At 35.5% G+C, this 27,510-nt stretch overlaps 1 protein-coding gene across 6 annotated transcripts in view; it reads left to right on the top strand.

The window, feature by feature from the left end:
* LOC112563533 (replication initiator 1-like) overlaps positions 1 to 27,510 on the top strand; it is a 48,310-nt gene that overhangs the window by 8,274 nt on the left and 12,526 nt on the right. For 3 of the 6 annotated variants that reach the window (XM_025237552.1, XM_025237554.1, XM_025237553.1), the window contains exons 4-5: positions 17,267 to 17,356; positions 26,858 to 26,946. In XM_025237552.1, the coding sequence (XP_025093337.1) occupies positions 17,267 to 17,356; positions 26,858 to 26,946 (179 nt within the window). Of the gene's footprint in view, positions 1 to 1,003; positions 11,435 to 11,703; positions 12,788 to 12,967; positions 15,726 to 17,266; positions 17,357 to 18,950; positions 26,367 to 26,857; positions 26,947 to 27,510 lie in introns of those variants that run through there. The other 3 variants (XM_025237558.1, XM_025237557.1, XM_025237556.1) reach the window with 3 other exon arrangements.

Here is a 27,510-nt window from a genome sequence, read left to right as displayed (position 1 = left end):
TCATTTTTTCCAATACATCTTTTCCAATTCTTGAATCATCTGTGCAGAGGTGTGATAGATGTGAGCTGCTGGCATATTTGATACAGTTCTTTAGAATAAGTTTGTCACTTTAGTTGAAGAAAATAGTTTTGGTGTTTTAGACAGTGGCTGTCAGTATTCAAAGCACCAGTGTTCTTGCCATTGATTTTAAACTAAACGTATTTGTAGTAGAATGATATATATATATATTGGTCCTTCTCAAGCCTCTTCTCGCATTAATGTTGCATTATGTAGGAAAAGCAACAAATTCGAATTTTTCAAATATACCAAGCAAGGAGAAAGGAAAAAAGCCCCAGAAAAGACGCCTGATATATTATTTTTAAAGCTGGTACCTCATGGTTGATGATCTGTGGACTACATTGGCTCACAAATTCTCATTTGAGTTTATTTGTCTTTATAAAATTTTGTATATGTGTATGGAAGAGACTATGTTCAGATTTTCATTTTGTGTTGCAGGCAGCTTTATCAGATCTGTTTAGACAGTACTATCAGAATCTATTATGCTAACCTTTAATACATTATGTGGTATGTGCTGTTTTTGCATGAAGTCATGAAAATATATTCATCACATCAATGGAAGGAATCAAATTGTGCACTGAAAGCAGATCTTTGGGGGTTTTTTTTCCTGTTGTACACTAAACTGATTTGTCACCTGCCCTGAAAAATGTTGGCTGCAGCATTTTTGACTTTCAGCTGACAATTTGATTATGCACTGATTTCTAAGTAATCATACAGCAAAACCCTCCACATTAGCTCAGAAAAATACCGGATTTGAAACTGAGAATATCCTTTCCAATGCTGTGATGATTTGGGCTTGATTTTTAAAGTATACTGCTACTTGTGAGTTAGCAGTATTTTGTGGAAAAGCCTACACTTGACTGATTTTATTCTTTTTTTCTGCAATCTTTCAAATTGTTTGCATCAGTCACAGCTAGAGTTAATGAGGGTTTTGCTGTATTTTCAGTGGCTGAATCGCATCATGGTCAGAGGGAATCTTCCTACCATCCATTGAGAGGTGTAGGTGAGCATGAAGGTCAGAATGCTGAATCTGGTCAAGATCTGTCCAAGCAGGGTTCACAAAATAAGAATGGTGTGGCCATGAGTCTAGTCACCAGAAGTAGACCCTCGCCTGAGCCAAACTATCCACAGGGACCCACACAGCTGCCACAGACAGCAGGGTCCATAAATCCCGGGCAGAACCGCTGTGACCACTGCGGTAAACTTTTTCGAACAGCTGAATTATTACGAATGCACATAGCCTTGATCCATAGCCATAGAGGCTATTTGTCTCTCAACTCTTTACGACATGGCCAGCAGTTGAGCTCCTTTCTTCCATCCCCTTCCATGTCTCCATCTGGTCACCCTCAGCATAGAGTGTCTCAGTCACCTGGGAGACATAGCAACTCCAGCTCTAGCTGTCAGGTCAAATCCCAGTCGCCAATTTCGGTTCTACCACAAACCCAGCCTCTTGCTTTAACTCAACAGCAGCCCACAGCTTCCAACAGTTCCAGTGTCCCTATTTCAATGTCTTTTACAAATGCATCTACAGCTAATGATCAGCCAGCAGCTGCTGCAGCAGCGGCAGCAGCGGCTGCAGCTGCGTTAGCCCAAACCTACAGTGTGGAGAAATCGGAAGTTGGTTCTTACATGGGGTCAAAAGGGTCTCCTCTGCAGTACCAGTGCCACTTGTGTCGAATGTCATTCATCAACTGGGCTGTGCTGGCGCAGCATCAGGTGTCATGTCCACGCAGGGGGCCGCATAAATGTGGTCAATGTGGTAAAGCCTTTCGCAGTAAGACATCATTGACTGATCACATCAACACCATCCACCGCCACATTTTGTTTGTGTGCAAAGGTTGCAGAGAGACATTTAAATGGCGCACTCACATCTACCAGCACAAACGCAAATGCCCTGCACTCCAGAATTCTAACTTTGAGTCAGGCAGCTTTATAGAAGAACGACAAGGTCCTTTGCCAGGAACAATGGGACCTGGTATATCAGCAGCACCATATGCAGAAACTGAGGATATGGAGCATTCATCTACAGATATTCATGGACCTGAAGATGACCAAGGAACTTAGAGGTTTTGAAAACAAGTGAAACAAGAAAACATTAAGAAATTGAAGATCAATTTTTTTTTTTAACAGTCCACAAGAAACAAATGGCAGTGTCTGGAGGAAGAAGTTTTTTTTAAAAAATATGTGATTTAAAATGCTTAACATTTCAACAAAAAAAAACCCATCCAAAACTATTTGCAAAATCAATCTGTAATTGAAGACAATTTTTAGGTCGATTCTCTCAGCATGAAAACCACTTCGGACCATCTTGATTTTAGGGCAGCATTGGACCATTTGGGCCATAACCATTACAAAGTATCCAGGATTACCAGGCAACAGGTTTTTTTCCCCCTTCTTTTTCTACAGTGGTACTTTGTGGATACTTGTTGCAGCAGACTGAAACTCAAAGCAGCAAACTCTAATTTCCAGTGAAAGAAATGGATCATATCAATGGTCTCTTTCCTATTGTTGACATTTTGTTTACATATATGGAAGTATGGTCATCCTTTCAGTTTCATATTTTTTTAAAAATATAAGATCTGAGTATGCAGTAAGAACAAATGCCTGTTGAAAATTTGCAGCTTATTTGAAAAAAAAAAACAAACCAAAAATTATATATGGTTTTTATCAATGTTATTTTCCAATTTTTAAAATAATGCTTTTGACAAAGCAGAAAAGTTAGCCTAGATTGGCATGTCAAGTTTTGTATCAAAAGGATGTGTCAAGACAAGTGGGTGCTACCTTCTGTTTAAGTCCTGTCATGTTTTGTTACAGCTGTGTCATTACAACCCCAGTGTGTAGAAAAATCAGTCATAAATTGGTGGTGTTAAGATGAGTTTGTTTTTTTAAATCTCACTTTTTGGAAAAGAGAAACTCCTTAAAAGCAAAAGCAATTTTTATATCATTCTCTTTCTTGTTAAAATCGTGCTAATTTTAGTATGCCTACATTTTTATCATCATGCTTACATTTCTTGTTGATACAGTGCAAATTATGGCTTTGTACATGATTTTTATAATTGGATCTAAGCAAGATTTATGTTTCTGTATTTACATTTGTCTTAAAAAGATGCAGTGTGTTTTGAACACAAGAACCACAAGTGAACCATCCCATTCTTCGAAAATGGATTTTTTTGCAAGCTTACATATCCGGTGAAGAGAAATTATTGTCTCATCGTGAGGTTGTTCACGTATTGTGCATCAGTATAAAGTCTGTAAGACTTGGCAGCATCAAAGCCAGACACCATCTATACTTTGTCCAATGACCCAGTGAAATATCACTTTATTTATTCCCATTTTCAGACAAGTATGTTACATTTTTGTGTAAATATTTAATATGACCCTGCCATTTAAAAATGCTTCGTAACAAAAAAAAAATATTTCTAATGCCTTTTGGCTAGAAGGTAATTTTTCTTTCATAAAGTGGTGCAAATTTTACTTTCCTTGAAAGATAAAATGTGTGCTTCCCCCAAAAGAGCATGTAGTGAAACATTGTCTTTGATAACTCAGATAAATTCTGTATGTGTGCTTCCCCCAGAAGAGTTTTGGTGCACTTTCTTAATACTAGCTATAAGATGTCAAGATTTTGTTTAATCTTGCAGACTCTTGTACAAAGTTGGTTTTTTTTTTTTTTTAATGGGCATGCTCCTGCTAGCATTCTTATTAATATTCTTATTAATATAAATGTGGTTTAAACTTTTTTCCCCAAAAAAATCCCTTGTCTCTTCTACTCCTGTGATCTTGATGTCTTTACCATACCTGCCTAATAAAACATGTTTTAAAAAATTCTCCCAATAAACTTAGATGCTTTTGGTTACGGTTTGGAATGTTGTTTACACTGAGCTTCAATGACTTAAAATGTGACATTTTCATATTGCTGACTTTTATGCTGCACACTGCTTTGACACATTTTTGCACTTGTTGTCTGCATGTAATAAATGACATGTCAATTTACTGTTCATTTTTTGAACTAATGTGCCATGATGCTTAAAACAGTCTTGAGGGTTTTCTTTTGTTGTTGATAGAAAGGATAGGGTGGAAAGGGGAGATATAAACTGCTGATTAAAAATGTTTCCTTTTACAGTTTTATTTGTTAAAATCATGGTGTATGAGCATTGCACTTTGTAATTTTTTTTTTTTTTATTGGTCTGTGAGGTGATTTTTAAAAAAATTATATTTGTTAAATATGCATACAAAATATACAGGGTTCTGACAACACCAGTGGCTGGTTTCTGAAGTTTGAATGTTTTAACTTCATTCATACATTTACTTAAATGAGAGAAGTGTTTTTTTTAAACCATGCACAAATGTTTTACAGTTGGTTTTGATTTTGTTTAGGAGAGTGGGGGGTTGAAACAGTTGACTGAACATCCCTTCTAAGAAGACTGTTCTTATAAGCTTTAGGTTTTGTGGGTTATTTTTTTGTCTACTAAACAGTGTTTCAGTTGGTGATTAAACTTTAACACTGCAGCTGTTTTCCTGCATCTGCTGTGTACAACATGTACAGACAATTAATTCCCCCTACCCATTATATTGCACCTGTTTTGTGTGCACTTGGTGAAGTGTACAGTAAAGTCTTAAAGACTGAGTTTTCATATACCGGTACAGTAATTAAGCTTTAATAAATCTTGTCAATTTTGCCAATCATATATAATATAGTGTACACTGTGAATTGATCTTTGTTATATGTTGTGCTTGTTGGTGGTGAAAATACCAATGAATCTGCTGACTCCAAGAGATCTGCCAAGCCATAAAAAATGAGAAATTTTTTCTGCACAAACTTTTTTTTTAAATAAATGAAAGCCAGTACAGACTTATTTTCGTGATGGTGCTTTTAAAATTTCTGTAATTCGTATTTTAAGGTTTGGTCAAGGACAAATTATTATGCACTTATAACAATATTAGCTGTATGGAGTAGACTTACGTAATCCATTTCAAATTGAAGATGTAAATGTGTATATAAAACTGTGTTGTGTTTCTGTTATGTGGCTACGAGCCATTTTTAAAGGTGTTCTCTAAATACAAAAGCATAAAAAAAACTTGTGAATTTATTTCACGGATCATTGGTTAGAGTCTATGGTGATGTTCAACTATGTGTGGTATTAGCATAGTAGTGTGGTTACAGATGGAAATTGATACTTCAGATGTTTATGGCTATAAAGTGTGTATTAAATGTTAGTTACTTATTAAATACTATATGGGCATCTTTACTTTAAAACTTCTTTAAACTGAATTTTACCTTTGACATGGCTGACGAGCTGCTGAGCAGATTATATTTGTGGCTGGTCCTGGCTTGGAAAAATAACTTTTTATACAGCCACCACTTTTTAAAGGACTGACATGTTTTGAATACTGTATGTTTTTCCTCATTCTGTCGTGACGTTATGTTACAAATTCAGTAAACTGTCAGTTTTCAGTGAAAAAATTCCTGCCCATAGCACTGAGATGTATATAACCAAAAGTCTTATTTCTAATTCGTTTTAAGACATCACAGGTCTTCCATCAACAGATTTCTTCTAAAAGATAAAGTTTGCAAGTAACTGATGTAGGATGTTTATTTTTTGACTGACTTATGCAAACAGAGGAAATGCAATAGTCCTTCCCAGATACGTTATTCTGTCACAAAACTTTTTTGTTGGCATTTACACAGACATTACCCTTTTCCAATAGATTTTTTTTTCCTTATTCTTTTAAAAAAAAAGTCCTTCATGTAAAGATCAGATTTTATTTTCTTTGAATGTCAGTCACTAAAAAATGTAGGGTATGGTGGAGAAATTTAATAGACAAATGTACAGCAATCTTGAATCTGTTAGTTCATTAATTGTAGTTGTTGAGAAAATTTCGTCAGTTAATAAGAGACGTACGATAGCAGTTATCACTGTGTATATTTGCTCAAACAGACCACAAAATAAAAATTTCTTTTTGGACTTCTCACTGTACTTGTGTAAGATAAAAATAGAACTGAGATAAATGGAGAACTTTTTGAATTGTACATACTCTGTAGCTTTCACTGGATTGTAGATCTGAATAAGTTTTATCCAGTGCTAGGAATGTTGACCAGATTTAGTTGAAGCAGAGGAAGTTGGAACAAAATTATGGTCGGATTGATTTCCCCTGTGTTACCTTCTGGGAAAGTGAGACAGAATTTTCAAAGGTTGTAGTAAGAGAAATCAATTCAAATATGAGTTGTGCTGAAATAATAGATACCAATGTTTTGAACTCATGTCTGAGCAAAATTTTGAGCTGCAAAACATCGTTTACTTACAAGTCTAAAGCACTTGTCTGAAACAGTTTAAGGAGGCTGCTGTGTTGTGCTGTTGAGTGATGTCACTGAACTGTCATGAGATGAGTGGGAGCAGACTATTGTACTCCTGAGTGGGGGTTGGGGGTTGTCTGAATGCTGGCACCATAGATGTAGAGATGGTGCAATAATGAAAAGAGCACAACGTTGTAAAATAGAGCTAATTAGAGTAGACTGACATAATAAAAGATAATGTTACCAACAGTAACCTGAAGTGTCAGAATAGCTGCAATGAATGGCGATCATTGAGGAAGAAACTGTGGGACCAGTGATCTCTGTGTTAAAAATAGAGGAATGCTTGAAGAAACTTCTTTCAGCATGACTTGTGTTTAGATGAATTGTACTGGCAGTTAAATTTGTGCAGACCATCAAACAAATAAAGCCATTGCTCTGCACACATCCTACTGTTTCAAAGGTTGGATGCAGCCTTACATTCTTCATAAACTTTGCCTTTTTGCAGAGAGCAAACTAAAAATGTGAGTTATGCTGGCCAGCTAGCAAATCTGCAAATCAGCATAGCAACATCACTTAGTACATTCTTGAAAAATGGGATCTGCCCTAAAACTGCTGTTATTGCTCTAGTACAGTGGTTCTTAACTGGGGTTCGATTGAACCCTAGGGGTTCGGTGAGTCGGTCTCAGGGGTTCGGCGGAGCCTCCATCACGGAAGTCAAGACACACCCGCAATTCGTGATGACACTAAAGAAGGGTTCGGTGAATGTGCATATGAAACTTGTGGGTTCGGTACCTCAAAAAAGGTTAAGAACCACTGCTCTAGTATATTTGACACTTTTCTTGTTCAAGAGGTCTGCCTACATCAGAATTAGTTACTGTTTTCTTTCATGAAATTGTAAACAGTCATGGCAGCCCTCATGTGTCATCCAGAATCTATGTTCATGATGTGATTGTAAGTGAACGATTGTTTTGCAACCCAAATTGTTGCTTAGGCATGATTCAAAACAACAGTATGTATCATTTAAACCTAAAAAAAAAAAAATTTCAAATGAATTTTTATTCTGAAACTTAGTAAAAATTAACTATTCTTACCTCGAGGAAATAGTTTTCTTTGTTCTTTTAGAAAATTTACACATTCCATCTTGATATGCATATAACAAAATATTCTAGTTAAATCTTGGGTAAACTTGAAATCATCCTAAAGTGAATGAATATTTTCCAGAATAAGATAAAGCATAAATCAGTAGTAGTAGTAAATAGTAATTCTGATTACTTTTCTGCACCAAACCCTCAGAAAAGATGTAGATTATTTCCATAATGGACTTCTTGCTTCACCACAAATTACATTTGCATAAGACCAGATATCTTCTTGTTATTGTCAGTGAATGAAAGTAATTTGGTGAAAAGATTCAGCTTTTAAACGCAGCACTCTCTTGTAGTATTAAGGGTTGGATAAAAGAAAAATAAAAACATTTGACAGATATGTCCATTTGTGCATTGGCAGTTGCTGGAAACATCAGTGACAGTTATTTTCAATCGTGTCAAACATGAAGAGTCAGAAAATCACATGGCTCAGAAACCTGCCATAAAAGTATTTGTGGCATTAGCTAGATATAAACTTAAGTCATCGTATGCGTATGGTGTGTGGGTGCATGTGTGAGTGAGAGAGAAGAAAAAGAAATATTTTTGTTTTTGTCATTATGACTAACAAAAATAGTTTCATTGTTGGTGACAAAAGGCCAGAAATAAGATTATATAGGACTAGCTCAATCGATGGGAAAAAACCTTCAAAAAAGGTCTTATAGCTATAGTCAAAACTAAGCATGAGGTTAATGGTGATAGCAAATCATTGTTGTTTTAGGTTGAGAGATTTAAGCATCTTCATTTTTGTTATGTATTTTCTTAAAAATGAGGTCTCTGATAACATATTTTTGAGGCATGTTTATCGGTATGACACAAAAACTGCCACCACAGAATAGAGAAAAATCTGGTAAATCTATACTTCAATTTTTAATCTTTTCTTACATTGTCTGTTTGGGTACTAAACACTTTTATTGTAATTCTTTTTATGTGAACTGAAAGGCTTTGCTATTTTAACATAAAAATGTTGTGGCAGCACCATTGAAATTTATAGTAATGTGATGTGATTCAGTACATTGCTAAATGTGCATGTGCTTTAGTCTTTTGCCAGAGAAAGAATCTAACTTACAGATGGTGCATTTGAATAAAAGTACTCAGCTTTTAATGCAGCAGAAAGGTGGATTTTAGGTATGCTTTGTGTCTCATACAAAGAATTTTCTTGCTGCAACTATTCCCATTTTCTTGGCAAGTGTCTCGCATTCCTGTCTCTCTCTTCCCAAGGTATGATGTTGCATGCATTTATCATTTTATGACATGGTTCTCCTCATTGCTCTGACCTTTTTTTAGAGTGGTAAATAATAGTTTGCAGTCCATTTACCAAAAGTCATTCAGGTAAATAAGAACAAACACAGTAATGTTTTCATATTTGAAACTGAGTATTATAAGGAACAATTTATTCTATATGAAATTCACTTTCTTTCTGACAGTAGTTTGAACAAAAAAGAACACTGCTTTGAAAATTGTCAAAAGTAGCTGCCTCACAAAGTGCCCTGCTGAAAGCACAATTGTGACAAACAATGAACATCAAAGTTTTGCTTCTATGTTAATGGCATTGTGATTTTAATATAAGTTGCTTGCTGGTTGTTAGTGCATATCAAGCAGGAAAGATTAGAAGCAGAAAGGCTATTTTTACTTTTGATAAATGTGAGAAAACCAAAATCATTTTCAATGACACGAGTAAAATGACACGAAGGGAACATTTCAAAAAATGCAGGCAGTGGTTGTATCCTTTTTTGAGGGGTGATATATTGCGTTGTATATAATATAAATTTATGGGCTATCAGGCAATTTAAAATGTGGTGAAGAAGATATTAACAACTATCAGTGTATTGCCGTTGGTTTCCATGGAATCAAAGCAGTTCATGTAGAAAGTTAAATCCACAGTGCAGGATTTTTTTATGGAGAATATTACCAGCAGCTGCTCTGTGTTCTCTTATCAGGTATTGGAGGGTTGGGGTGGGAATGAAGGGAAGAATAATTAAATTTTTTATGCTGGAAGCAGGGGTACCTGTTGTACTTCATAAGTATGGTAGAAGTAAATATAATCCGTGACAACATTTATATCTGTAGATATCATCTGTAAATATAGTTACTCTTGCATATAATAGAAGCAATTCAGCTCATGAAAATTTTTGACACATTGTGTCTTGTTAAATTGAAATAAATTCACTACCTTTAGAGTTCAAAGGACTGCAATCTTTTGATATGTCAGAAATTGCTAAGAGAGTTTAAACATTTAAACTCTTAAGACACCTAATTAGAATTTAGAGCAAGTGAAAATAATAACATCACTTAGAGAAGCAGGTGTTCTTTGCAACATAAAGGTGGAAGTCCCATAGGTGAGTGGAATTAGAAGCAATGAACTGTGAGTGGTACACCATGCGTATATATGGCTTGTGGAAAGCAGAGCCCAATAAAATCAGGTTAAATAAATTTGCTGCTGGGTGGGCAGTTGGAGTTTTTCTAGTTGAAGGCCTGGAGCAGCCTTGAGACATCCACTTTCTGTTCTAAAGTAAAGAATGCTAACCACAGAAGTTCAATAACCTCATGATCATATTAAACAGACTTGTAAACAAATGTATAAAAGAAGTGATTGAATTGTTAAAGTTGATGAAAAAGTAGTAATAACAAGCAGGTGAAACTCGCTAAGTGTCCTGTGCATGACATTCTAACAGCTTATTCAACAGTTATGCTAGTGCTGGTGTGGTCAGGTCTGTGTTGAAATTTAGTCTCAGGTGCTCATTATTTTTGTTGACTTCCCATGTTATCTTCAAAGGTGATGCTGTAGAATTCAAAAATGTGCTTTGAACTGAGTCCTGTGTAGTTGCGGAAATGTAATTTCATTTCCTCAAGGCTGTGTCCAATGCTTTAAACATAGAGTAGAAAGAGTGCTGCTGTACTTTTTCCTTTAAAAAAGAGAAGAAAGGAATTGGTTTTTTTTCTTCTTTGAGAATCTGTTAAAAGATTCCATTTGCTGTTGTGGGGGATGTTCAGTTTTGTGATGTGAAACAGTAATCTTGCAGTAGTTATTTTGACCAAATAATGACGTGATTGTCAGAAGCCAATGTGACCACTGCTTGATGTTCACTTAATCTTTTGCAAACAGTTTGTTTCTTACACATTTGACCATTTATTGTATGCTGTACACTTGCACAACAAGATGCAAAATAATGTGGTCAGCCATCTTTATTGCATCATACTTTTACATCCCTTTTTTTTACTTCATTTTGTAGAAATGCTTTCATTATGTTCAAAATAAAATCTTAGAGCAGAAATATATTCTTGTGTTCTGTCTTGTTTTTCAGTTATTGCTGGACTTTTGATAGTTTCAGTGATTTCATAGCAGCGATTAGCACTGGTTACATGTCTGTGAATGACTCAGATATTTTATGAATAGTGAGAAAGGCATTTGCATAGACATATCAAAGTTTTTTTATTGTTTGCCCTTGTAATTGCTCTGGATTTTTAAAAGATTTTGTAATTATAATAATAGGAAAAGAACATGATTTTACTGCATTTGCAGGCAAAATGTGAATTGTTTTGCTAAACTTTTTTTTTTTCATCAAATATATTGGCAGTACCATCTACACCTCTCCAAATATCTGATAAAATTGTTTGAGCATGCTATTCCTAAATGAAAAAATACTACCGAGTTAAAAATGCTTCACTGAGGCAGCATGTTAACTATTTTAAGTACTGGTAAAGTAGCAAGACCAGCTTTTATTCTGATAAGAACTATTGAATGTAAATTTTTAATGTCAAGCTGTCAGGGCTACCCCACACACTTTTTCACAAATAGAAAATTGATGTTAAGTACTTTTTTTGAAAACTGTTGTGTTAAATGTCATGAATTTTATTGTTGCTGCCAAGCAGTATCAAAGAGCACTAAGCATCCACACCTTAAGCCACACTTTGCTGTGAAAAGATTTTGTGGGATTTTCCACCATCTCCCCAAAAAAGTGTACCCACAAATTCTTTACACATTAAAGTTTGGCATAAGCTGTGCTTGATTAAGTGCAGCCCAAAGGAATGAGCAAACATGATCAAGAGGGTGTGTTTAAGGTTGCATGGTACATCATCTGTAAGTTTCAACAAATTAATGTCTCCACTTTTGTAATGCCAGCAGACCTTGTGATGTTGTGAAAGACATTTCCAATGCATTCAGGGAATAGGGACACCCTGTTAAACCACAGTTTTCCTGTCGTGTGCTTGCAGTTGCGGGGACAGGGCAAGGCGGGAGGGAGCTTGCACTAGGACCCCCTTCACCATCCCATCCACAATCTCGGGCAGATTCTGGGGCAATGCAAACTGTATCTCAGCCTCGACTCCCTACTGCCACTTTTAGATCAAGACATGCCCTTGCACAAAGTAGGTATTCACCAATGCAGAAGCCAGGTGGACGTCCTATAGACAATGCACCTCATTCTGCTGATCAGATGCACCTCCCGGTTGTACAGCCTGTTAGTCCTACTTCTAAGCTGCGGCGAGAGGACATCAGGTGTGTTGTTTGTGGCACACAGTTTCGAAACACAAAACTTCTGCGCATGCATATGCGGCTTGTTCACCGTATGCGAGTCATGGATTCTCCAGATCTGTCATCTTTTGATGGTGCAACTTTGGTACCATTAGAAAACAAAGCTTCTGTCGACATGCATGCAGAGAACATTTCTGATTTAAAAATGAAAACAGATGAGATGAGTCTGCTGAATTCCTCTTCTGAACTTCCCATCCAAGTAGCTGCTAGCTCCAGTCATCAGTCTAGTACAGAAGGAAGCACAGAGGTACTGCCCCTACCATGCCAGTTTTGCCAGATCCTATTCTGGGACAAAGGCAAACTTATGGAGCACCAGAATTTGTGCAGCCAGAGAACTCTACAGGACAAAGACCAAGATGCACTTACCTGCCCTTTGTGTCATCTCACCTTCCTGGATAACAGCAAGCTGACTGAGCACGTGGCCAGATGTGGCCACATACAACAGCAGGCAGTTCCCATTCAGACCCCTGCATCCTGTCCCTACTGTCAGTTGCTCTTCTGGGATCAGCAGAAACTGTCGAGCCACATGTGGACATGTGGGAAGCAGAGTGGCACCAGCAACCAGTGTGAGGAATGCGGAAAATCCTTCCAGAGTAGAACTTCTTTAGTAGACCATGTCAACTCTATGCACAAGGGCATGCAGTTCAGCTGCCCTGATTGTGGTGAAACTTTCAAGTGGCGAACATGTGTCTACAGGCATAAGTCACGCTGCTGTGCAAATAAGAGAACACTTCAAGCCACAACCACACAAGGTGGCCAGCTGTAGCATGCAGGGCTTCTGCTTACGCAAAAAATTGCGTACAGTACGCATTAAAAGTTCGGAGGACCCCTTCAATTTTCGTCAATGGGGTCCCCTCCAAAGTTGGGCGAAGAACAGGGACCCCTTAAAAATCTGAAGAAGGGGTCCCTGGGACCCCAAAGAATTTAGCCTTAGCAGAAGCCCTGGCATGTGTTGTTGAGGAACACAGTGTTTGACAGATGGAAGACTATTGGCTTATGAACCAGTCGTGAAGCTGGATTCAAGACATCAAATCCTTTATTCTGTTACTTGAGTTCACAAAAAGAGAATCTTATTATGTAACAGATTGATACAAATTATAGCTTTATCTCTTTGCACTTGGAAAAAAAAAGTATAGATGTAGCATCTGCAAAAAGATGAGGTTGCTCAGAAAACTCGGTATTATGTATAATGTAACTTTACCAAACTTATTAAAATCTTTTAACGCTCTGTAAAGTGAAATTTGCTAATATGTAGTAGTTCAGATTTTTTTTTGTTTCGTTTATTAGTATTGAATTGGTACCTAAGAAAGTTTCCACAGATGTAAAACTATTCACTTTTGCAGTACCAGATTTTGGTACACTGGTACCAGATTTTGAATAATTGTATTACATAAGCCTCATGTGAAACATTACAAAAAATGTATTATGTGTTGTATTATGGCAGCAGTAACAGATATTGCTTAGAAACGTTTTGTGTAATCCAGAGCCTGTTCTTTTGAAATTAAATAAATTCAAATGTTGTCATGTACATGTATATTTGTGTAGTATAGATAATGTTCTAGGTCTTCAGTGCTGTGCAGGTGCATTTGAAATTTACAATGAACAGCATTATGTTTGTGTTACTAAATGTCTTTTATATTTAAGATCTGTTGTTTTATTTGTGAGAGAGCTTGTCTAATTTACATTTTGTTCATAATGGTGTGCATCAAGATATAAACGCTGACTCCAGTAACCTGATTATTGCTAGGGCTTTAAAAATAATCATTGTTCAGACAACTCTATATTTTTCTTTTCAATGAGTTCCATTCTTTAAGTATTTTTGATGTCATCATCTTTATTATTGCCATCATCACCTTTCAAAGTGTAGATTATAGAATAAAACCTTTTCATCTAAAAGCAAGATTTATTTGTGTGCATGCATGCATGCTTTGTCCAAAGTAAGTTTTTAACATTCATTGTTACTTCTCTGTTATATAGAGGTTGGCATGAAAATTATTATATTTGTTTATCATGAGTTCTAAGAAATCATGGAAAAAAAAAAATTGAAGAAATCAGGACTGATGCGTGAGAAGTTGCTTGCTTGCAAGTATGATCTTTATATGTGTGCTTATTGGGTGACAAGCAGTTTAAAACAGGAATCACTCTTCCTTTAGGAATCATTAATTCATCTCTATAGTTTATTTTTTATTGATTTAATTTTCGTATTTTGTTGGAATATGGTTGAGTAACCGACAAGCAATAGTTTAAGGACAGTCAGTGCCTTTATGGTGTGTTATCCAAGCTTTTACTTGCTGAATGTATGCAGTAGATTAGAATTGTGACTTTTCACCCTTGCTTCTCACAATTAAAAATGTCCTACTGTGTTGATGCAGTTTCTCACAAATTGTACTTGTCTTTTTTCATTTTAATTAGCCTCCATCTGTCATTCATTTGTGAACCAATCAAGCAAGGTAGGTGGCAGTATTGCTATGTGCATACTTGAGTATCTAACGTCTGACTTTTTCTCTTTCTTTTTTCTGTATGTGTGTGTGCACATGCATGCACACATGCAGGTGCATCATTTTTTGGCAGAGATGCACATTGGTTCATGACTGAATTTGTGGGAAAAGTATGATTCATGAAACCTATATTTGCATTCTTGCTGTGTTTGAGAATGCATAATTCAGGAAATCCAAGTGGGATTTGCTAGATGGGAAGAAATGTTTTAGATTAGTATGTACAAGCAAAATCCCTTTACAAAGTGATAGTTGAAAAGGATGTTAACTTTATTGATGATAGGGCTTCACACATTGCAAGGAATAATGCTAGCCTAAGTATGGTTAGAGTTTTAATAGTAATTTCTTTTTATTTCATGTTGACATACTTTCTTGATAGCAAAGGTATGACAAAGAATTTAAGTATTTTTGAGAAACCTGTTAGGAATGTGCTGCCACAACACTACTGAAAACTAATCATTGTTGAAAGTAATGCTGCATCTTTCAGGGGCTTGATGCAAAAGATTTCCAGTAAACAGGGTACAGTACAGTATGGTACTTGTAACACTAATTCATAGGTATTGTTGAGATATTTTTCTTTTGCTGGTTTGCAAGTTATGTTGTAAATGCCCTGGACAAGTGAATGACCATTTTTAAAAGCGGTCTTTTGATTTTTTAAGTTCTTTTATATGGCTGTAGTTGTATTAAAGTGATCACATTTTTTAGCATTTTTAGTAAAATTATTTGTTGTTTAATCTTCTTTTTTTTTTTAACAATGTCCTAGAAAGTTTCAAGAACCTATTGATATATTCTAGTTTTCAAGTCACCATGACTGGTTTATATAAATTTAAGTGAATGACAATTGTTGATGACAATTAGTACAACTTTGTGTAATATATTTCTGAATATTATTGTGCAGGTTAGCACTTTTTTCCTCCCTCAGCAGTTGTTGTTGCATCAGGGAGGTGTTTAATATTTTTGCGTTTCTTGGAGCTTGTTTTTTTCTTTTTAAAAATAGTTAATCCAGTTAGTATTAAAAACCAATTAGTATGCATATCTTATACCAGTGATAAAGTGATTTTTCATTGAAGTTATTGCATACAGCTGCTTTATTGCTATATCTGCATACACCAATATTCACAATGTGATTACTTTTTGTATTGCGTCAGTGACTTTATGTTGTCTAGCAAAAAGTATGTTGTAGTCAATAAACAGTATGGTGAAAGAGAGAATGTGTAATTTATATATGTTCAGTGACCTGGAAAAATGTAATGATGAAAGTCCTTCCTCTAAAGATAACAAATAAGAGTCTGTCTCGTGTAATCTCTGTCACCTTCCTCCCAAAACTCTCTTTCTCTCACTCACATACATCCCCTTTCATGATAAGCATTTATGGAAAAAAAAACTTTGAGCGTGTGTTTAACTTACTGAAAACAAAGGGAAGATTGCTGTCTTTATGTTGTTAAACTTATTGTTACTTGTAAAGTGGATTTTAGGCTGACAAAATATCACAGTAAAATATATTTTCAGTGTCTTGTTTAAGGAAGACCATTTAACTAAGGTTTTCCATCCCCAAGAGCTTTTAGCATAAAGCAAAAACAGATGCAGAATGAGAAAACAATGATCTACCAACAAGACTACTAAATTATTTTGGTACACCTTTCATTGTAGTAATGCCTTGTTTATGTAATGCCAGTTGTCTTTTGTACTTAGTTCAGACCTTTTTCTTCATGCATCTTGGCTTTTTCAGTTGTCCTGCACAATTTGGAGATTGAAGAGACAAGACTGATTTTTATCTTAAATGCATAGTCAGGCATGAAGTAGAGTCATGTTGTTCTTTATAACAAATGCTCTTCTATATAAAGCTATAATCAGTACATAATGTATAGTTAAGTATTAGAATGAAAAGCAGAGGGTGATATGCAGTCCAACAACTAGCATCATTTTGAAACAGTTCTGATGGCTGACACAAAAAGTGACAGAAAATTAGCGATCAAAATGTATGCATGTAACTTCGAAATGAAGGACCATATCATATGCGCTGGTGAAAATAAAACATTTACTCGTTTATCTGTCCTTTGGGAGGCCTAGTTGGTATGTTTGGGAGAGGATCATATTTAATAAATACTGTATTATGAATTTGTGGATATTAAAGGATGAAAAGACAAGTAGAATTTTTAAAAAGTGAAAACCAATCAAAGAACCACTTTAAGAATGAATTTGGTTTAAAAATTACTCTTTCATCATAATTTATTTACTAGTGCTCTGAATTCTCACATCTCTCATATGCTTATACACTGAACTAACAAAAAATTATCAGGTTGTTCGAAAGCTATAAAGCTGGACTCAGGAAACAGTAGGTATGCCAGATAAGTTCTAAAACTTTTATTGCAAATAGCCCATTGTAAAATAACTTGCGTTGTTCAAGCAATATCTCTATCATCTCATGCTGGTAACTTTCTTAAATTTTACATTGCTATCAATTGCAGTTTCACTCAGTTTTTAATGTTCTTTTGCACAATGGATGAAATGGCATGTATAACGGTAAATGAAACTTTGTTATTCACTACATTACACATAATTCTTTTAAGTGTTGCATAGAATGCACCCATTCTCTCCTTTCTCATCTTAAATATTGAAACTAAAGTAATCATTCTTTTAATTTAGACCAGTTGCTGTTGGGTGTTGTTTATCAGGTTTGAAGTAGGTAGGGCAAATGCTTTCATTTTTTTTTTTCCTTATCATTTTGTCATTTCTAATGTGCTTGCAGATTCAGATGTTGGAAGACAGAGTTATGTGCAAGAGGCATTTATGCAGCAGATACTTAGTGCACAAAAGCCAACACACCTGTCTCATCCAGGTGAGAGACAATAGGTATCAGTTATTAACTGTAGAATATTGGTATAAGCATGTGTATATGTGTGATTTTTGTAGCTTATTATTGATTGATACTGCACGATGGGCTGGCAGCCATTCATTCCATAAAAGACTGTCACATATATGTATACTTCAAAAACCTGATTTTTTAATGCCGTTTATAAATCTATAGCCTTACTGTATGTGTAATGTGCGGTACTGATGATACTGATATTGCTCAGTGTATGTACAGTATTAGTGGCCATACAATGCAGCCAGTAATGTTTATTGGCACTGTACTTAAACATCTGTGTTGTGAAATGCCTTACCATAAGTCTAGACAAGACTATGACTATTTTTTGGCTCCTTTGCCTTGGACTGCTGCCAGGCAAGGTAAGAAACTTGATTCTTTAAAAAAAAAAAGAAGAGAGAGGAATGACAGAAGGGGCAGATCAGAACTTAGTTTGCCTTGGGAAAATTAATTGCCCACCCCTGATTTAGGGGATACGTAAGGTAATATGTCAGTACCCTACTGTGACTGGCTAGCTAGCTGGTTGTATTAAGTGTTCAGTTGCTATCATAGATAATATAAAGTAAGAAGTTTGTTTTGCTCAAACTATTGGTTATTGAAAAAAATGAATTGTTGTTGTCACTTATTTTTCTACTTTTTAATTGCAGTACAACTGTATTAATCTAGTTGGAGAGTTACTTTGGCAAACTTTTAATGAAAGTTACCAAGCAAATCACATTAAACCACAAGCAAACACTAAACTGTCTATCAATTGGTTATAAGTGGAGGATTTCATGCTTTTGTGTGCTGCACAGTTATTTTGAATACTTAAATAGTTAAGTATTCACTCATCATATTAAAGTGATGCTATTAAAACATTGTCAAGTGAAGAGGTTTTCAAAATTTTGTTTTGACAAATGACACTGACAGTTTTCTATAAACATGAACAGTTGATATTTTGGGGATGAAGATTCTGGTTTAAACTTGCTTGTCTTTGGTGGTACTTAAATTTTTCAGAAACAATTTTTAAAACGATTATCAATTAAAGAAAATGTTGTAAACATATGAGTTACCCATTATCATGGACCAAGTATTTACATTTCTTACAATGATGCTTTATAATACTCTTGTGTACTTTTTTGTTTACAGTGGATAATTAGCATGTTTGCCTTATAGGGATGGTGGACATTTGAAGAGACTTTAATATAGTGTTTGTCAAGTATTTTGTTAACAGAATATATCCAATTGCATTTATATCAATTCCCCTGCTATGTTCACTGTTTGTCAGGTCACTGAATCAGGCACGACATTGTATGATAAATTTCCTTTAAAACATATTCTGTTACTTAGTGTGACAAATAGGAATGCTTTTTCTTAAATGTGCAAACCAGAATTTTCTTGAACAGCTAAACAAATCTTTACTGAAATATTGTGAATTATGTTAGAAACAGTTAAAAAACAATGAGAAAGTGTAGCAGTAACATGAGTGAAGGTCAAAACTTAAATGAAGATTTTTTTTATTTGAGAAGAAGATGTCATAGTAAAAGCAAAGTGAATGACAGTGCTGTCACTGGTGTGTGTCGTGCAGGTGCCCGATTCAGTGTTCCTGGTGGCATGGCCATGGCAGGGGCTGCAGCCGCAGCCTTCGGCACCATGGGGGTTGGGGCATTTGCTCCTCAATACCCTTTGGCCTTTCACCGTCTGGCCCAGACGTACATGCATGCCATCTGGCGTCAAGGTCTCTATCACCATTCATCTGCTTCCTCTCCCTCCTCCTCCTCTTCCTCTGCAACCTCTGCCACAGTCTCTTTGCAAGCCTGGAATACCACTGCATCGGCCCCTTGTGGTCCATTCCCTGCGGTGTCCCAGTCTGGTGCATCAACTTCAGGAGAAAGAACTTCCAAACGCACTATGACACCAGCTGAGCGCATGAGGGAGTACCGAGAAAAGCTTAAGCGCAATCCAGAGGTGTACCAGCGCTACAAGCAGATGAATGCCCTGAGAAGTCGCCTTGCTCGCATGAGGCGTTCGCAAGAACAAGTACAGAAGGACAGAGAGAAGGCCCGGATTCGCAACCTGCGTTATCGTAGCCGTTTGCCTGATGGCATGGATCTAATGGCCTTTGCTGCAGAAACTTCAGCCCTGGATTTTAGCAATGCTGGTCCTGCCACCCCACCCTCTGCATCAGACACAGAGAGATCACTGGCACCTTCTAGTCCATCTTCAGATTGGGAGCCACCTGTTTCTTTTGGGGATCCGCCCACATCTTGATAACCATTTTATATCTTTATCTTTTTACGAATGGACAGTAATGAGTTTCATTAGTGAGTGTTTCAAGTGGAAAGAGACTTGGGTAGTTAAATATTCAAAGAGGATTAGGAGAGCTAGCCTTAACTGTATCATTTGTTGAGTGCTGGCTGGACTTGCAGTGTCCCACAATCTAACCTACTGTCAAACAGTCTGTTAGCAGCCTAAAACTTGCTACCTATTGTGCTGCATACATTTGCCATTTTACTTACACAAAAAGACATATCTGGATCTTGAAAAGTAGAGTGGTAGGGTCTGATCAACAAGACAGGATGACAGAAAACCTAAACTGTTCAAATAAAGTTGTGTGTAAAGGTGTGAACACAATCCGCTGCAAATGTCTCAGCCCTGAAAAATTTGTTACTTGATGTGAGATAGGATGTGTTCAGGTGAACTGTATTTTAACTGAACCTCATTCAGGAAAAAAAATACTTGCAGTTGCTTTGACCCTTCTTTTTATTTATCAGATATCTTCTCATTATGGTAAATGCCACATACCTAGAATATCAGCTCCCGAAAGCTTCAAAGACTGGAAAGGAATGAACTTCACATCTTGTTTATTAAAGGAATCGAATGGTAAAAAGAAGCTGATATAAGAAATTTCTTCAAGTTTTGTTATGCTCAAACACATCTGACCATCGTTTGGCTCAGAATTGTGGCATGGCTTGTTGGGTAGTTGTTTTATGCTTATGAGTTTATATTTTATTTTGGAGAAAGAATAGTGGTGCAGTTACATGCCAGCAATTATGAATCACAGAAACTGAATAAGTTCATATGCAGTAAATACCTTCAATAAAACAAATGGTATATCTACCGATCAGGCAGCAGCTTTGCAGGCAATAAGTATATCTTAATGATAACCCTACATTAAGTGTGAATCGGAGCAAATTTGATAAAAGTGTTCAGGCTCTAATAAATGTGGCAAAGAGGGGAGAGTTTAGCAGCCAGGTCCCAGGGTCTGACATCATATCTTATGTTGGTTGTATGATATTTTTTGTATCAGCAACTTTATTGCTGATGATTATCATAACTCATATGGTTATCGGGCTTTAACAGCTGAAGCTGTATAGTTATGGCCATGTATAGGGCGGTTAACAGCAGATTACATGAATAACAATGAAATTTTAACATTAATCTTAATTTACCACAAGTTAACAGTTTTATACCCCCCAAAAAATCAACTGCTTGCAACAACTTGTGTTGTCAAAAAATGCAGTGTTTTGAAAGTGTCCAGAAGAATGTTGTGAACTGGAAAATAGGGTAAGGAAACTTGCACTGTGGCCAATATTTACTAAAAGACAAGTAAACTTTAATAGGAACTTTAGGGAAAAAAAATTGATGCACATTTTACTGTTGAATCCTGTGTATCAAAAACTTTGGTGAGAACATTTGTTTAGTTGCTAAATTTTGTTAAGATGCAAACTTTGCTATTGAGGATTAAGCAGCTCAAGCTGAAAAGATTGAACATTTGAAAAATAAAAAAGTTGGTAGCCAATCAAAGACTCAGAGGTATCTAACAGTTTTCAAATTTTTTAAAACACCCTTATTCTGTTGGTTGTGTAGTTACAGGTAAGAGTTTTTTGCTAGAAAGTTTTGCTAGAGGCATTATTTGAGATAAAGATTATGAGTATCTTATGGCGACTTGTGACCTAATCATAATTAGTAATTCTTTGCTGTGAAATTTTTTTGTGTGTTTACATCTTTTCTTTTACAATTCCTTTACTATTTACTTTACCATTCCTCCCCATTTTAAGCTTTTTGCTTCTATATTTATAATTATTTTTCAAAGACAGTTCTTGCTTTTTTAAAAATGAGCATTGTAATAATTTTTTTTGGAGCTATTATGGTCTTTTCTTTCAATCATGTTAGTTTTATACTTTAAATTTAGATGTTGATATCACACTTTCGGACAGCTGCTTGTTAGCACTGTTAAATAATTGTGAGACATGGTCAAAGGGGTAAAGGAAGCTAGAAAAAACAACTACAAACCACACCATCCTTCCAGTTTGTGTGCGTTTGTGCGCACATGCATGAATGTGTGTGCATGCAAAAAAATCCTTTTAAAACGATGCCAAAGTCTGTTAATGAGATTGCTGTAGTTTATTTTAAGCTCTTACTGGTGACAGATGTCATCAAATGGGTAATGTACAATTTCTGATTTTGTTTGCAAATTGTTGTCTTGGTAGTCCCATGAATGATTACACATTTTTTGTTGTCTTCTTCAATGAGACTTGTTGAAATTTTTGTGTCTCTATGTTTCTTTTACATGTTTTTTAAAAAATAAGTTTGAGTGCTAGCTTTATATATCAAGAGAATTTGTTAAATTTTATTGTTGTTTCAGTGGTAGAGGTTTTTTGGTTTAAATTTGTTATGAAAGTTTATTTTAAACATAAATAGTACTATCTACAGAAAAATTATACAAATTGTTTCATGTCTTATATAAAAGTGGTGCACAGCACTGCTGATTTTATTGGTCTTCTTATTTATTTTTAATGTAAATACTACCTTTGTAGACACATTTGGCAAAATCTTGCAGACACTTCTAAAATCTCTAACATGGAATTTTTTTAAAGGAGTTAAATTTTGGACTTACCAGCTTATTTTCCATTCTTTGAATGCCCTGCTTATTGATTCTGAAGAATATGCCATTAGGTGGTCAGTAATCATTAAGTTGTTGGGAGTCTACTCCTAGTGATTGAATAGAACCATCCATTCTTTACATAGCAAGCAGCACTTTTCTGTTCTCTGAACCCTGTACACAGGGTTAGTAGTACTCTACAGGGATTAGCAATCTTTCTGGACCATTATCATCTATTGTAGGAGAAAGCAGTAAATGGGCACCAAGGTTTAGGCATTCTTTGTCCAATAAAGTAAGAAAATCAGCATTAACTAGGTGTTGGAAATTAATAAACATACCAGGTGTGACAGCAGTATTATCTTTTTTTTTCTTTTTCTTGTCATTAAAAGAATGAAGCAGTAATAAGGACTGATGGAGGCTGAAGTCAGAGCTTGGTACTGATCTCATGTTAAGGTGTTTTATAAATTACATATGTGATAATAAAGTAATTGCTTTAAAATCAGTCTTTGAATTTTTAGAAACTGTTATGTTCGTACAGAAACCAGAACTACCAGTTTCATGCCAGTTTTCATATTATCTGCTAAAGCACAAAAATAGTTGGTTGACAGTTTTATCAGAAACTGAAAATGAGCATGTATGTTTTGTGTGTGTGAGACCAGGAAGGGGTTGTGCTCAGAGACTTGATGTATTTAATTTAAGACATGTTGAAGAAAAAGTACAAAATATGAGTGCCATGATTAGATCTGCTGATCTATATGTGTTTTTGTACTTTGTAAAGAAATACTAATTAGAATCAAAAAATTCAGTTGGAGAATTATCATTATTGCTAGACCTTGGACTGGTCTTGTTATTGGATGTTGACTGGAAGGGGGATCAGAATCATCAAAGCAGCTAAGGTGTTCATTATTCTTTGTCTGCGAATTGCTGTTGAAATGCAAGGAGCAGAAAGTGAGTGTCATGCATCTGATCTGCTGAATTACATTTATGTGTTTTTGATCTTTGTTAAAAAATACTACTTAGAGACAAAACTGCAATAGGAGGATCATCATTATTCCTAAACCTTTGACTGGTTATTAGATGTTGACTGGAAAGGGGAATGAGAACCAACAAAGCAGCTAAGATGGGGGTTTTTTTTTGTTTTTTTTTTATTCTGTCTGAAAATTAAGAGCATTTGACACAAACCATTTTCTGTTTCAAACTGTCAAATGTAATGATGTTTATCACATAAAGGGGAGCGTACATATGGATTTCTTCCCATCTCTGCTGCTTGGGCAAGCTAAGCCCATCGAGCATGGTATAACGAGAGATTTTTGTCAGAATGGATTAATAAACAAAGATGTCTTTCTGTTGTGCAGTGCTTTCCATGCCACCACGTTGTGGTCAGTTTTTACATTATGTGAACAACTCTCACAAGTAGAAAGCTTTGCAAACTTTAATGACTGAAGGGAATGAAATTGTATCAGGGAGTTTGAACTGTTTAGCTTTAGAGTGTCTGCCATGTACACAGCTGTTTCTCTACATGCCCATCAGGAGCACATGTAATGCTGAGACTAATCTGTTAGATCCTGAGTTAAAATGTTAACTCTTTGCTTACTAAACTGCTGCTGCCTTTTCTGTCATAATGGGTACATCCTTCCCCTGCTTTCTTTTTTAATTGCTAACCATACTGACACCTGAACATCTGTGCTTTTATCAGCAGAGAAAAAGTAAACTCACACTAAAAGATCTTCAATTTTAAATGATGGTCCTCGCTAAGATTCTGTATGAATTTTTACCTGTACATCAATTTTCTACTGCTAATACATTAGAAGACACACACACATGTACACGTGCACACATGCATGATGGGTTTTGAGATTTGTTTTTCTCAAGCATGCAGAGATGTTTGGAACTGATTTCCCAAACAGAATGTGGAGCTTTTTCCTCTCATGCATGTTCAACTTTTTAAAAGCATCAGTATGCTGTTTTCTGATTTGGAGTTTGCTTTGTATTGTTTTTGGTGGGCAAGCACAAAACAGTGACGCTAAAAATGTTGGTGTGGCAATGAAGACTTTCCTTTAATGCATTTAATTCCAGGCGGATCTCCCTATAGTCCCATATATCTTGCTTTGAACTATTTAAATGCTTAAGAATCTACTTTTATGTGTCTTGTTATTATTTAGTTGTTAATGGTTTTTGTTGACAGTCAAACCTCAATTATTGCCCAAGCAATCTTTCAATAAATGGCCAGGTTTGCTTGAGGCAGTTTAGACCCTGGCTTGTCAATTTGATCGGAATCACTTTTGCACATTGTAGATCTCGTGAAGGACCAGAGAATTTATTTTGTTCATTTATTCATGCATGCATGTTTCCACTATCTTTGATAAGAGGAAGAAGATTCCCACCTGTTTATTTTTTTTTTTATGCAAAACATTCTACTTAAAGAAACCAGCACATGCTTATGGATTTTTACTCTGTGATAGCCTTTAATATTTGTGAGAACAGTTTACATGAACTGACATACACAAAATAACTTGCATCTGTCTCCACATTTTATTATTGTACAACTGGTTTCAGGTTGTTGATATTTTTTAAAACTTTCATTATATATTGCACTAGCAACAGGGTAAATTAAAAATAAAAACCTGCACTCCAGAAGGTCTTTTGTTGAAAATATTAAGGGCAGATCTTTTGTATATAGCAGTAAAATATCCTATTGGTATTTATCTGATATCAGAAATGGTTTTTTATGTTTGCATGTTGGTATTTTAGTAGGATACCGTAAGCATGATTGTTTTGTTTTGTGATTTTTCTTTGGATGGGTATGAAAAATAATCATTACATGAACGCAAGTTTTGGCCTCTATACGAGAAAATGGCCTTTTCTCTTGAAGCAAGCAAACACTAAAGTATCAAAACAGTTAAAGTTTGATACTAGTTTTTGAACAGATATTAAGATTTAATTATATATAATTGTATTATTATGTATGATTAGTTTTAGCTTTTATTTGAATGTGTCAGTGAAGAGGAGGCCAAGTGAAAAAGGATAAGATGAAAAATGGGGTTCACAAGAAAGAGAGAAAATAAATGGCCTTAATGATGTTTGAGTAGGGTGTGAGGAAGGAGAAGAGGTCTGTGCAGATTATATTTATCATGCTATAGTGTTCTCTGAGTGTTTCCTGTCAACTGCATTTACAATGAACCTGCAACAGCACATTTATATAACACTCACATGGATATGCCCTATAGTCTATATTTTCACTTTGCCAGCACAAACAGCCTGCTTGTTCATAAGCTAATGGTGCTTTGTACATCTAGAAAATTAGTTTTATTTAGTTTTCACATCTGTCCTTTGTCATTATGAATAATGTGGTTCATAGTATTGCTTATGGTGATTAAAGGGCTTGAATGAAACATCTTTAATGAAATAATAAATTGCGTAAATTATTTTGTTTAAGCCAAGCCCTGTTTTTAAAGTAATATAAAACTGCCTGGAATGAAAAAAAAGTTTCGGTTTTCTCTGTTTTTTAAAATCTTTAAAAGTGAGTAAGATGCAGTTGTCATCAAAGTACATTATCATATTATGTTAGTTATATGGTCAGTGCATTTTTTAATTTGGTAATGGGACATATTCCAGGTTGGGTAGTCATTGATCCACATAAAAGTCACTTTGCTTGGAGCTGTAAAAGGTCTATGTTCAGTGCATTCAACTGTTAGCCATTTTACCAAAGCAGTACTTTTTATGTTACTGAATGAACTTTTTTAAACATAACTTTTTTAGTAAATATTTGGGCATTAAAATAAGTTTGTCTATTAAAAAAATAAGTTTGTACTTACAGGCACAAATTTATGCATCTTTTTATTGTGCAGCCATAGAGGATGGCCTTGGAATTAATTTAAGTAATATATAAACATGAAGACAATATTTATTTGCATCTTCAGTTAATTTTTTTTTATTGTTCATTGTTTTCATGAAGTATCATGAACATTGTTGACATTGCAATCCAGTAGATCGTTTTACATTTATACATGATTTTTGAAATGTCACTATGCTTTATTTGTTAATCTGTAGTTTTAATTGCACAGTATTCTTGTAAATTGTTTTAGCACCAGAATACAGTGAATAAAGTAGTGGCTGATCTGTGGCTGTATTGTTTTCTTTCTTATATAATTATCTGGTTTCTAGATTCTTTATGTATGGATTGGTAGTGAGAACTTATTATATGCTAGCAGATTTGTAATATATTTTAGGGTAAACTTCTCTCTGTCACTCTGTGTGTGTGTTTTTGTATGTGAGGGAGATAAAAGATGAAAGCATATGTACCTACATGTGGATGCATCCATAGTTTTTTATTTGATGGGACATAGTACTTTGGCATCTCAGCATTACACTCCTAAAACTAAACGTTAACTGTAAACTTAAAAAAACTGTTTACGTGGTAGACAATGTGATACGAAAGAGTTGTTTCTGCTAAAAGGATAAAATGAAAAGGGCAATAATTTGATTTGTCCATCCTCCAAATATAAGAAAGAATGTGAAGGACCTTATTTGTGTGAATACATTCTTGTGCAGCTGTAAAATGCATGTAATCTGTGTTGTAAGTCTTGTGTTTCTGCTAATGATATGTGCAGGGCCAGACCTTGATGTGTTCCCACTGGCAATGCATCGCAAAGTCTGTGGCAAAGAGTCCTTCCTCCATCCAGCACCTGCTCACATCCAGGTAAAACCCTGCAACCATAGTTATGAACTGCTAGTAAAGCTTTCTTTTCATCAGGTATGGACCAGGTGCAGTTTGTTGTTCCCTTACACATAAAATCATAGTCTTTGTTTACAAGGGTTAACACAATAGACCCTCTACCAACATTGCCACAAAAGTCTCACTCTGTGTTTTACTTTATTTATCATGAGTTTTTCTGCCATAGTCCCCTGTCATAGTCTGCTTCTTGTTCACTGGGCTATACTTTCAGGATCCCCTTCAGAATGAATTACACAATGTCTTTCAAGTCTTGTTTGCTTCCATAGATCTTTTTTTAGAGTGGGCTGAATAGGACTATATCAGCAGCGACTGTTATGTATCTTGAATTATCCCTGCTGACTACAGGTATCTGTCCACTGCTGGCAGATGAGCAGTTTGACACTGTGCTGTTGGTCCCATCTGTAGGGGTGGTCTGGTGGCACAACAGTTAGTGCCATCATATGTTTTCTTCAGAGATAGCAACGATTTACAGTTAGGTTAATATAGTAGGATGGAAGACAGTACAGATCTGCTGTTTCCCATTTCAGA

This window comes from Pomacea canaliculata, linkage group LG5 (genome assembly GCF_003073045.1).
Source record: "Pomacea canaliculata isolate SZHN2017 linkage group LG5, ASM307304v1, whole genome shotgun sequence".
Lineage (NCBI taxonomy): Eukaryota > Metazoa > Mollusca > Gastropoda > Architaenioglossa > Ampullariidae > Pomacea > Pomacea canaliculata.
This window is presented reverse-complemented; position numbering and strand designations above follow the sequence as displayed.